The sequence below is a fragment of the Stegodyphus dumicola genome, chromosome 12, assembly GCF_044657685.1.
Source record: "Stegodyphus dumicola isolate Sdum_Otavi_A_Nest chromosome 12, ASM4465768v1".
NCBI classification, from domain to species: Eukaryota; Metazoa; Arthropoda; class Arachnida; order Araneae; family Eresidae; genus Stegodyphus; species Stegodyphus dumicola.
Genome location: NC_140779.1, coordinates 73,024,735 through 73,038,564, shown reverse-complemented (window position 1 = coordinate 73,038,564; position 13,830 = coordinate 73,024,735). Strand labels below are relative to the sequence as shown.

Sequence of the window (13,830 nt, the reverse complement as noted above, 5' to 3'; positions counted from 1 at the left end):
CCTGTTTCAACTTTTACCATAAAGGAAAGTTTCCCATATGGGAAAAATAACATTAAGCCTTTTCATTCGATTGCAGAAATGGTGTTCAACATAACAGTACAGGAATTGTGTTTTGGTCTGGACAGCACTTTCCTTGGAAATGCCAGATCCAACGATGATGACAAAATGATCAAAGATACTACTAGCGATGCTGTCTTAAGATATGAGTATTGTCAAGATCCCTATGTGCATAGGGGGCCATATTTTGGCAAATTAATTGAGATCTTTTCCATTACAGAACAAACGCACCAGACAATTTCCTACAGAAATGTTATGTGCCAACACTGCCTACTTGCCATATCAATTCCATAAATTCACAATTCTGTCATGAACAATTAGCATATAAACTCATGCATAATCTGGCCTTGAGATAATGCAAAGCAAATTTCATAGAAATATCAATGCTCTTCAAATCAAAATATATGTCATCGCACAGAATTTCTTGAATTTTACAAAAGGCTCTATGAATCTTTTAGCACAATTATAAACTGTGTCGTAAGTATCCCTATCAGCATTACTTAATAGTCTTTCTATATTAGCCCTATTTACATGGAGTTTCCTTCCAACTCCATTCTCTTTTCCTCACCTAGTATTACATAAATCCATGAAAAAACTTATTAGGCTATTATAAAGAATGTCAACCTGTTATTTTTTTTATAAAGTTTATAAATTGTCTTGCGATTACACATTTTAACTTCAAATAGTCTAAAAGTTTTAAATTTGCGTCACAATGAAAGAAATATTTATTCTAAAACAAAATTTAAGAAAGATAAATGATTTTATTCAAGAAAGATAAGACATTTCACAAATCCAGAAATTCTAAATCCCTGAGACATTTAAGTAAAAAAACCAAAATTAGAGGCATTTCTGTATCATAATAATTCTGCATCATAATAACCCTTCTTGCTTTAATTCTAAAGTCAGCAACTGTATTTTCTCTCCTTTAGTGTGTTATGTCTCATCAGCAGTAAACGCCTATGAATAATGGTACAGCAAAAATTGATTCAACTGCGAAGACGGGGAAAATAATATCATCTAAAAATCATTTATTTTCGAAATTTTAAATGAACTTCTCTTTATGTAAAGCTAAATAGGTATTTTAATACGCAAATGTGTTGTGCGAGTACATGGTATATAAATTAGTGGAATTTTATATCACTCTCCAGGATAAAATTTTGAAGTATCTATCATCAATAATTACTGTTAATTAAAATTTACTTTGTAATAAATTATAGCACCTTATTTTCTTTAAAAAGAAGGATACAATATTTCACAAAATTATGGGGGGGGGGGAACTTTAGTCCACTTCAAGAGAATATTTGTCCATTCTATGGAAAAAGCTATCAGCATTGACAGTATTCCAGAACAGAATTTCACAGATTGGATTTTGGCATTATTTATGAGATATTACAAATTCTTTTCATTCTTTTCATAAGCTGCATTTTTCAAAAATATAAATAATTAAATTTACACAACTATTAATTTTTTACCATGCATATTTCCAGCTTCATCCATGAGACATTTATTTAACAGTTTAAAAAATGACAACTATCACAAAAAATTTTAATATTTTATACATAGAAATCTTTATTTAAATGGATGCATTTTAAGACGTCATTTTGCTTGCAGCCTCCTGTGAGATAAACAAACTCACCATACCATGACAGTGCTGACCTTCTCACCACACTGTAAGAAATCTAGCAATGAATTATAACAGTAGTACACAGCTATACCCTGTGTGGGAATGAAACTGATTACTGCTTTATGTTGACTTACTGCAGATGAACACACAGTATATATGATAAGCAAGCTTTAACTTTTCCCTATTAAAATTTGTGACATTTTTTGGGGGTATATTGCAAATAATAACAAATTTTGAAGCAAGTAAATCCATTAGAAGCACCCTAAATTATGGCTTTTCTTCCCCTCTTTTTTTTTCATGTCACAGCCATGCAAAGAAGTAAAAATGACTAAAAAACTGACAGTATTTATAACTAACAATTAAACTATGGTTCAGACAGCTACTATTTTACTAACAATCTTGTTATTAATGAAAAATATCAAATATTATTAATAAGAAGATTAATTTGCCCTTTTGTTAAATTTTCGTATTTTTAGTTTGAAAGATTTAAAGATGACATGTTGGCAATGATTAAAAAATTTCTGCATGCAGAAAAGTTCAAGTAAGTTTTATGTTTTCTGACAAGTACTTCATATATAGAGAACAGACATGCATGTACATTATTAATATGCTCCCAATGAACATAATCTATTATCTGATTACTTCTAAATATTGGCTACACGAAACACACTGTGTGTCCCATGCAATCAAAAACATTTTAAACTGGACCTGTTACATGCAGAAAATTGCCCAATGATTTCAGTAACCCAAATTTTTCAATTTTAAAATCGAAATCCTTAATTTATACAAAGTATATTTTAAAAAAAGCAATATTGTGAGAAGTAATATCTGCAACAAGGATCTTTTAAAAAATTAATAAAAACGAACCTGACCATGAGTGAAAACAATGTCTCTACAAGAGCACCTCTCTAAAGCAGGTAATAATAAGTAATTTCACTTTTACATTATGCTACATTAAAAAAAAAAAAAAAAGGCAGCAGATGTCTGAATTGCATGAAACTTCTAGTCAATAAATACATAGCACATATAAACAGATAAAAACAATTATTCTTAGTAAATTAAATACTTTATTATGAAATATTTAATGCACATATAAAAACAAATATACATAAAATAGGTGACTTTATTCAACAACTTGCTTTTTGGTTACTTCTTTTCCCAAAATATATAGAATTTCCATGTCCAGTTACTCTGTCTGCGCTTAAAAAAACCTCTAGAAAAAATATAATCAAATTTACAATTTTAATAAGAAGAAATTTTAAGATGCTAAGAAATTAGTTCTAAGAAAACATAATTTTAATAATTACAAATATCAGCAACAATCCAATAATCAGGCACATTTAGTACTTTAGTGATGCCAAATTATCAAATATGTCAAGTTATCAAAAATGTTAAATTATCAAACTAAATTTGTACAATGCCACAAAAAATTTTTTGGCATTATTGAATGTACTGAGGAGAGGGGAGGTATATATAGTCATTCTACAAAGATCTTTTAATAATATAAAATTTGTAATAAATTTATTCCTAGTTTAATTATAATTTTTGGTTTAAAATTACTATTATTGCCAATATATGAAATCTTTTCAAATAAAGTTCCTCATTTGCTTCACAGATTATGCTCTGAAGAAAGATACAATACAGTAATGTTTTCCAGCACAATTTCAGAGGCCATAAGATGTACTCTACAGTTATCCCAAAACTGACAGATGTTGAACAAAAATATACAAACACCTCATAAAATGCATGTTTAAACTGAAATGTTTATTCTTGCAAAAGCTGTTTGGTGGCACTGATGTGTTTGCTTACTAACGCCACCTGTTCAACATCCTCAATACCTTGCAAGTGTCATTCATTATCAAAATAGTGTTCTGTACAGTTGTGTCATGGAGCTAAATGAATTCAAATGTGGGTTCATATGGTGGGTGCTTCCGTAATCAAGGTAACTGAAGTGTTTGGTGTTTTAAGAGGCATAATATCTAAGATTTTTAATTCGTACATGAAAAATGGAAAACCCACATCCACTAAATCACAGCACAGACAAAAATGTATGTAAAGTGATCATGACAGACAATCGTTGAAAAGGATTGTAATGAAAAATAACAGGACTACAGTCACAAAAGTGACTCCTAAACTGAATCTCCCACTCACAAACCCTGTCAGCACCAAAACAATATGAAGGGAGCTCTGCAAGTAGAGTATTTTTGGACAAGCTGTAATTCAAAAGCCACTCATCAGTAATCAAAATGCATGTAAGAGGAGAAAGTGGTGCGAACTTGGACTGTAGAGCAATGGAAGACTGGTTTGGGGTCAGATGAGTCTAGTTTTGCACAGTTTCTGATGCCAGACATCTGGCGAACGCTGTCCCAAGTGTATGATAGAGACTGTTTGCTGCCTAGAATGAAACATGGTGACTGTTCGGTCATGGTTTGGGCAGCCGTAACTTGGTACTCCATGGGACCTATCATTACTGTGTAAGTTCACATTACTGCCAAAGATTATGTAAGCATTTTGGCTGATCATGTCCAACCCATCATACAAATTTTGTTCCCCAGTGGCGATGCCATATTCCAAAATGACAGAGCTCCTAGTCACTTAGCTCGCATCATCCAAAATTGGTTTTCTGAGCATGAAGGTGAACTTTCTACTATGGTTACAATAGTCACCAGATATCACTATTATTGAGCCTTTGTGGGCTATTTTGGAGAGAAATCTATGTGAGTGCTATCCATCACCATAACTGTTAACTGAACTTGCCAATGTTTTACAGGAAGAATGGTATAAGATTCCCTTGCAGAGCATACAAGGCCTGTATTTATCCATTCTGAGAAGACTGAAGCTGTTTTGCATGCCAACAGTTTTTCAACACCATATTAGTCACAGCAATATGTTTTTATTTTGGTGTTTCCATATTTTTATCCAACCCTATAGGCATGTCAATGAAAGGCCCGCCAAATTATTGGATATGCTGAATGACAGGATGCTGCATTATCGGACATTTACTATATTGAGAAAATTGTAAATACTTGAATCTGTTGCAAAAATATAGTACGTTTTATACATTTTTTACAGTTTCTCTTTTGGGACATTTTAATTACAGTTATTTTTACACAATAACATACAAGCTACTTATAATATTAAAAGTTTAGATGAATCATATATATATATATATATATATATGTATATCTACATACACATACATCTATGCTGTTTCAAAAAGACTGCAGAAAAAAAATACTTGGATGGCTGATTATAGACCCATGATTCCAATTTATGAAATTTAATATAGTATAGTATTTCAAACTATTTTGGTCACAAGTATCTTCTAGGGAAAATATGCATAATTAAATATTTACATATTTCCAAAAGCAAAAATTGTCAGTTCATGTCTTTTTAAAATATAAAGCAGAAATAACCAAATTAAAATAAACATATTAGGTAGTGTTATAAATTAAAATCAGAAATTAATTTTGCATATTTTGTATCTTATCTATATAATATAATCTATTTCTTCCTGTTCTATTTTAAAATTTACAAAAATTGCAATTGCATAAGAATTAATTATTCAACTGCTATCTAGGATCATCTTCAAAAGAAAAAACTCAATGCAATTTGAGAGACAAATAACATAATGTTCTCTGATAGGAGTTTATATTCATTCTGCTGTCATTTATTTGAAGAATAAGAGGTTGGAATCCTAGTTAAAAGGTTTAATAACGTTTATTTTACTTAAATTTTTGAATTTGTTTAAAATTTCAACTACTCCTTCAGAAAGAAGTTACTAAACAGCATTAAAGGAATTTCAACTATACAACTCAATATTCTTAACGAAGCATTGTCTTCAGCAAAGAATTTTGAAGAGGAGGAAAAATCAATTATCACTTTTTCTTAGAAAATGGTAAGAAAACAATTCTTAGTTTCCAATCATTTTTAGATCAAGTCTAATTCCTATTTCCCTTTTTTTTAATAGTTACTAATAATAAATGAACTATTTCAAAATAAAAATTTTATATTGCTAATGCTTGTTTATAGCCACAATCTCTGAACTGTGAATCTTTCATTTTCACATAATTCTATTCTTCACTGAAATCATGAGCAACTAAATTTGAGTTTTCTTTCAAAACCTCTTAATTTACATTAAAAAGATTTTATACTTTTCAAGTTAACGCATTCACAAGATGAAAGAAGCATCAATTATTGGAGCCTAATAAATATTCACACATTATTTTAAATAACTGAAGGGGGGAAACTAACAGATGCAGTACTGAAACTAAAGAAAAAAGAAGTTACTTTTCAATATACTTGGCATTATTTAAAAATATATTTAATATATTAAGATTAGATAAACAAAAATGGAAAAAAAATGCTTATAAGTTCCCTGAAATTAATTGTGATATATAGCTAATATATTTAAATATACACGTTTTTCGAAGTTCTGCATACAAAATCCCAAGTCTGGAAACCAATATAAAGATTAAAAAAATTCTTAGAGGCAGAGGGAAAACTATATTACATTTTGCATATTTCTATATGTATACTATATTATTTTGAATTCAAGATTTTATTCAAATGTTTTAAGACGTAAAATTAGGGTGTGGCTTAAATTCAAAATGAATATTTTAACAGCTTATTTCTGCCAATCTCTCACTTCCCAATGACCCCAATGATATCCCTGAAGAAAACATCAAGAAATCTTTTATTTTTTAAGTGCTGCATTACTAATGCTTTAAATGACACTGAAGATGATGTGATATGGTCCAATAATAAAGAACAGAAGGTTCTAAAAGTGAAGATGTCAAAAGTGGTAGTACATCTAAATATTCCTATCTAAATATATTATTAATATTAATGTAATAAGTTAGGTAGCTTAATATATTAATATTAATATCCATTTAAATAAATGAAATTGTTTCTTATTTTTCAATACTTATTATAAGATTAATTTAAATTTTTACTATTTTTACAGTTTTCAAAATCTTACTCAGCAGATTCAAAGACAGCACTTTTGTAACTATTATTATTATTATTAATTTTCTAATTTTAATTTCCTTTTGTGGTTTAAATTCAAAGTAATATGACAATTGCAGTAAAAGCTCAACTATCCAGGAAGCTCTGGAAATGCTGAATTCCAGATATGCAAAAATTCTGAATATTTGAACATATGAAAAATGAAATTAAAGTCAGAGAGGCCAAATGAATGGAAAAATTTTCCCGTCTAAAATTAAAAAAAAGAAAAAAAAAAAAAAAAAAAAAGAACTTTGCAACTTGAATACCAAAATTATTTAAAATATGAGATTAAAAAAAAAAAATCGGACATAAGTGCAAACATATTTCATAGACGGTGAAACTGAAAGTAAAACATTGGAATTGTTTATGAAATCCCACTGAACATGAAAGCTCGTAGAGATGTCACCAATGATTATGGCAGAAATTTAAATGAAGGGATCATTCTTTATTTAGTTGAATAATTAAGAAATACAAACTATGGATATAGCATACAAAACTTAAATTGCTTATCATAATTTTTCATATTATATCACTACTGTTTATCTGTTTTCAGTGTCATGTGTGGCTTTTTATTATTATTTTATTTTTATTTATTTATTTTTTTTTTTTTATGTCTGCACCCTGTAACTTTGAATATACTCATTCTGTTTCAAATAGTAATACATATATTTTTTTCATAAATGTGTGAAAAATGATACTTACATCATTCTTTACAAAAATTAAACTGGCTTATCAAGAATTAACTGAGTTTACATTAAATTAATTTCTTTCAATTATCATTGTGTTGTGATGTCATGCTTATCTATTATTGGTGCTAAATCACACTGTTTAGTGACAATGCATAAGTATTAATAGACAACAGAAATCTCTCATTTACTAAATTTTTAGAGGAGGTGTTTTATTAAATTCTAAAATATTCCACTTAGTTGAATGCTGGGTAATGCTATGCTGCTAAAGAGTTTGCTATGGAAAAAAATTTTGGAATCTTCCAGAAATTAAAACTGAGACCAAATTAAGGTGAATAATAATTTTGACCATTGAAAATTATTTTTATCCCAACAATGGAACATGAAAATCTTTTACCTTCTTCAGTTTATACCATTAGCTTAATTGATTCATCCTAAATTTTAAAAATCTACAGGTCTGTCCTACATATACAAAACTGTATTTGCAGGGAAATTTTTTTAATTCTTATGAATGAAGGTTAGGACTTCCTTTATTGGACATCTACTCCTGCACATGGTTTACACCTGGGAATTTCCCTCAACTGACATGTTACACTTTGATGATGTTGGACAGTGTCCTAACAAATGGCAGTCAACAATCAATTCCCTGTTTAGCACAAAACATTTCTCACAAGTTTTTAGAAGAGAAACACAGTAGAACTAAAAATTTTAGCAATTTTTTATTTTTCATGTTTTATATATTAAATGAATAAAAGAAGAATGGAAAAAAAATAGAATAATCATGAAAATCTTTAAATAAGACGAACAGATTTTACCACAATCTTAATGGTAAACACAGAGTATATACATTTGCTATATAACACATTTTTAGTTTTCAAACATTTCTCAAATTTCAATCTACATTTCTCATATTATTCTAACAGATAACAATACATTATTATTCTAATATTAATAACAGAATTACCTCATTTGCAATTAATCCTATTTCCCGGGAATTAAAGCAACAACTGCAATGGCAATGAAGAGTAATATTATTATTACCCAATAACCTAAAGGGAGAAAATGCCTAGATTATTCAACATACTTAGAGAAAACAGAAAACAAAATCAATAGTTTTCTTTTGATACTATTTCTACTATTGATACTTACTATTTGATATTTTATGAGCAAAAAATAGATAAAGATAAAAAATAAAAATAGATAAGAAGGAGAAAAAAAATAAATAAAGACAGTGAATAAATATACATACAACATGATCCTGATTTTCTATCTACAATGGCTACATGTCTAGTTTCTGTTATTAGACGCTTTCTCGTATCATCAGCATGGTCGACAATGTCCTCAATTATTTCTGAAATAAAAGTATTTATTTGAAATTACAACAAACAGGTTTATAAAAAGCTAATTTTTAAATAGATTTCAACTTTTAAGAATATAATTAGTTATATTTATTTATGAGATAGTCAATAAGCAGGTTACAAATTGACAATGGGATGACAGCAAATAACCATCAGTAGCTTCAAAACATGTTCCTAGGTAATGTTGCATCATACTTCATACCAAGTCATGAGTAGATCTGATCACTAATCGCATAGGACATGTCAAGGCAATGCAAAAATTACTATCATATTGGTGTGTGTATGTGTGTGCATATGTGTATGCATGCCATTAATAAGTTTTAGAGACATGGAGTGAAATGTGATTGCTGCATCATCTTCTGGCAACATGATGCTGAAGTTTCAATCTGCAATTTGCCAAAAATGTACAACCCACTGATTCACAATGTATTGGTCCATCATGGCAGCTTTAGGCAACATGTGGCAAAGACTCATGCAGCAGCAAAGGCAAGACATAGATGCAACAAGCATTAAGACCTTCATACCTCCATGGGATAAAAGTTTTAATATAGATGAGAATGAAAAGAAACTGGCATCCACATAAATATTTCATACACTTTTATTTCTGTAGTCATATGCAACCTATTTACTGACTATCACACATAACACAAATTTAAATGAATTGTTATACACTTAATTGAGATTGAAATGCTCTCAGCTAATTTACCTAATTTTTGTAAGCCCAAAGATACTCCCCCCTTTTTAATTTTTTTTAGGTATGAAAAAAGGTATAAAGAAAATTAGTAAAGAAGTTTCATAAATAATAATCTTTATGGATTAAGAATCATCAATTATTCAAGTAGGTAACTCCAATTCATGAAATGACTACACCTCAGTCACATCCTACAATATCTTCTTTCTCTTATAAAGCTAATCAACAAAGCATTTTTGTTATTGGTGGTGGTAAATAAACATTTCTTTTATTATAGATTTAGTAATAAGGGATCCAAAGTGAAAATAAATATTTTTAAATTATTGCAGGAATATGAAAATTTTATATTCCTGTGATCCCACAGAGTCAAGATGTTTCTAGATTGGCATCTTATACTTTTTCTAAGATATGTTAAGCATGAAATCTTTCGGTCAGATATTACATCAATTGATGAACTGTGACCTTGCAAATCGTGATGGCTTGACCTAGTTCTGAATTCTTTCATCATAAAAACCTCATTTTTTTTCTTACACTGCAAAATCACTGACTGGGAAGGAAAAAATGCAAGAAAAGATGATACAAACTTGAGTTCTTCAGTAACTGGCCAACATTTAGCTGGATGCATTAAATGCTTAACACCACAGTTTATTTTTATGCATTCTTACAGGCAATCTCGTACAAATCCAGAAATTTAACAATCTGCAAGTTACAGGACTTAAAAATTTCAAAGTTAAAAAAAATTCTTCACTTAAGTTATATGACAATAAGTAATAAAGTAAGTTAAATAAAAATAATTGTGCAGTGTCATGCAAACCTTCCCAAAAATTATACCATTAATGCCAGAGACTATTAAAAGCTGCATTCTTTTTAAAACAGCTCACTTTTTAAAAAATACTATTGCCTATACTAAACAAGCATTGATGCAAATAGTCATAGATGCTTTATGGTCTGATTGTACATTTTATGTAAATGTCACAATAAAATACAGCCCAAAAATCACAAAATACTAAGACAACAGCCTTCTTCCTATAATGCAAACTTTTCTCCTACTATTGAACTCTGAATATAATTAAGAATTGTTCTCATTAAGTTCTTTGCATTTACACACATATTCTGTAATACTAATTTACTTGCAAAAATGACAGGAAGGTAAATATGATTGAAAAAAATATTAAGAACTAAAAATTCAAATCATTATGTTACAAGATCACAGGTACTACATTATTATCAATCAAAATAAACTGGATATAATTGGTCTAATTCAGAGCATGATAATGGAACCTCCCACGAGGTTTCAATCCTTAATAATAATACTGATGAAATTTCAATTAAATAAAGTAGCTATCATGTTCCTTATATTTCATTAAATATAAAAAATAATGCTCAATAATTCATAAATATTTTTTTAAATCAATTAAAAATTAATTTATCAGTCTATAAAATTTACTTTAGTATATGTGAAATAAATTAGTAAAAATATAAGTGTGTGTGCATATATATATATATATATATATATATATATAATTCATTATTAAACATTAAATTATACATTTTATATGACCCTATTATTTTAAAAATAAAACTACTAAGTTCTAACTTAAGTTAAAATGACATTTTATCTTGAAACTCTGCAATTGAAATTTCAATAACATAATATTATGTATTTCCTTGTCTTTTACTATTTAGTAAAAGAACTGTAATATTCAGCCATCTGGGGAAAGTTCTGCAGTTTCTTTAAGATAAATACGAATGAATCAGTACAGAAACATAAGAAAATTTAATTGAATGCCATCAGCACCAATTTGTTCTTCGACTTCTCATCTGCCCAATAGCTGGAAAATTCCTTCCTTAAAAAAATCATTAGTTTATTTATCAAGAAGTTATCACGGTGTGATTTGACAAAGACATGAACTCCAAGCCACTGAAAGAATTTTCAGTGAAGTGATGTGAAAAGATGAAAATACATGGTGCTAAAGTGTGAAATTTTGGGGAGAGAGATCACACAAAACATACTAGCCAAACTCAGTAAGTCCTTATTCAACATTCATCAAAATACAAGGCTAAGCACTGTTATGAGGGAAGACAGGATCTCAATGATTGGTCAGTTCTAGATGTTTTGCATTAATTTCTGCTTTTAAAACTGCCATTTGGGAACAGTATCTCTTGAATTTATTGCCTGATTTATCAACAATTCATTATACAATTCCTCTGTAGTCCTACCACATATAAAACATTACTTTTTTGGTGTGAAGCACCCCTCTCAGTTACTTAAGGAGGTTTGTTTGACTTAAACCATAATTTTTTCTTGTAACATTATTGTTTAATATTCATTTCTCATTTCCATCTTATCATCAATAAGTTGTTGCTTCAAAACAGTAACTTCTTTATTTTGATTCAGCAAAAAATAACATGCGGAAATTCAAGCATATTCTGCTCTGTTAAACTATGGGCTGCCTAAACATTGTAAAAGCTTCCATACACAGTGTTCTTCAAATGATCATATGCTGAACTTTTCTGAATATTTAGTCTGAGTGATCATTCTTGAACTCTATAACATGGATTTCCAGTGAAAATTTCTTGTTTACAGAGGATGGTTATCCAGAATGGGCATCATCTTTGAGTCTGAAATTTCTGCAGTTAAATTTCTCAAACTACCTTCAAATTGGTCATCAAAAAGAGCCCTTTGTCTATATACAACATGAATTTTACAACAGTTTTACTAGTGTCTTTCTTCTTTTTTTTTAATAAAAGAACATAATATCACAAAAAAGAGTTTTTGGGGTTCTCGAGTCTTAGCACTGTACTGAAACCAAAATAATGTTGAAAAAATAATTAAATGAAAACATACTTTGACTTGAAAATGAAAAACCAAGAGCTTTCCAGATGACCCAATTTAATACAAGTACACAGACAAAATGATTTTTAAAAATCTGGAATAATTCTAATGAGTTTTAATCTCCTCATACCTGCTCATTTATTTCCTTAGAACACGGGTTTCCAACCAGATAAGCAAGGTAGCATTCTACTGGGTGCGAGTTAAAATTTTTCATTTTTAAAAATAAATTATTTAAAAAATATCCACGACACTAGTGTGCATGCAAAATATATTTCCCGTGCAAGCATTGATAATGATCTGCCGCGCACACTGTTTACATCAGTCACATAGTGCAACATAATATATGTTAGTTAGTTAACTGCATACTGTAGTGATTCTCTGTTCATGATCTGCTTATTTCTCTTCTGTTCCCAATAAATAATCCGTACACTTATATTACGTTACTTACATAGTTATTTACGTCTAATTCACTTGATATATATTTTAGGCTACATTTCTTAAATTATTATTAACATTCATGATGCCAAAGATAAGAAAATAGAATAATGGATTATGGAGAAATGAAATCGTAAGTTACTAAAAATTAGGCTATCCAAGTGATATTTTCACTCATAAAACTGACCAGAATGTATATATCCAAGGTAAAAACATAAATATATTGACATGCTGCAAGAAGATAAATGATTTCAAAGAAATGTTATAATTTTTGTGTCGATGAGTTAGGAAATCTTTCTAATTTTCCATCACTTGAGGAAATAGTTTATAAGTATAAGTCAGTAATTACAAATGTATGTGAAGAAACTGAGGGTAATTTGGAAATATTACCAAATTCATTTGATGGGTATTTTTAAGGAGAAGAATATCTTTCCGTATTATATTAAGTTGATTTAGTTGAATAAACATTTTATATAAAATAATGTACAGGACTTATTTGCGTAAAATTTTATACAAATACATTGTTACACATGACATATTAATTTTAAGAGAGTAATGTGCTGACAAGGTTCCAAAGTAATGCCGTTTCCCATTTAGATTTCATCATAAAAATATGAAATTCCTGCTTGTATGAGTGATTTCTCTGAACTAGCTTTTAATGAATCATGTAAATATTGCACCCGCATATAACTTCTGTAATATCAGAGGGTTAGCCCCAGTTCTCTTTGATACTAACGTAATTTTCCAACTATGTCCAATTTCTTTATATCTCATACTTACAAATAACTATATATATTACAAGCAACTTTTATTAAGTATACAAAAGGTAAACAGAATTATTAAACTAAATAAATTTAATATGAGCATAATATGGCAAGATATAACACAGTCATGCAAAGAAAATAAATATGTCTTGATGGCGAAACATCCCGATGGCGAAGTGGCCACAGTGAAAAGTCCTAGACCCTTAATCGAGTTCTCACTTCACAACAAGGCAAAAATACATAAAACCTCAAAATATCTATATTAAAAATTATGAAGTAAATCTTAAACATTTATTTCCTAAAATAAATTCCAGAATGGATTAAACATGATTTAATTCCCAATAATAAATGAAGGTGTTATCTTTGTTGCTG

The 13,830-nt window shown here is 29.0% G+C and overlaps 1 protein-coding gene across 1 annotated transcript in view; it reads right to left on the bottom strand.

Annotated features, from left to right (window-relative positions):
• Window positions 1-2,725: 2,725 nt before the first annotated feature.
• Window positions 2,726-13,830, bottom strand: part of Syx8 (syntaxin 8) — a 34,613-nt gene continuing 23,508 nt past the window's right edge. The window contains exons 7-9 of the mRNA XM_035369110.2: window positions 8,624-8,725; window positions 8,339-8,423; window positions 2,726-2,894 (exon numbers count right to left, since the gene is read on the bottom strand). Coding sequence (XP_035225001.1) covers window positions 8,356-8,423; window positions 8,624-8,725 — 170 coding nt within the window. The 3' untranslated portion in view covers window positions 2,726-2,894; window positions 8,339-8,355. The remainder of the gene's footprint in view (window positions 2,895-8,338; window positions 8,424-8,623; window positions 8,726-13,830) is intronic.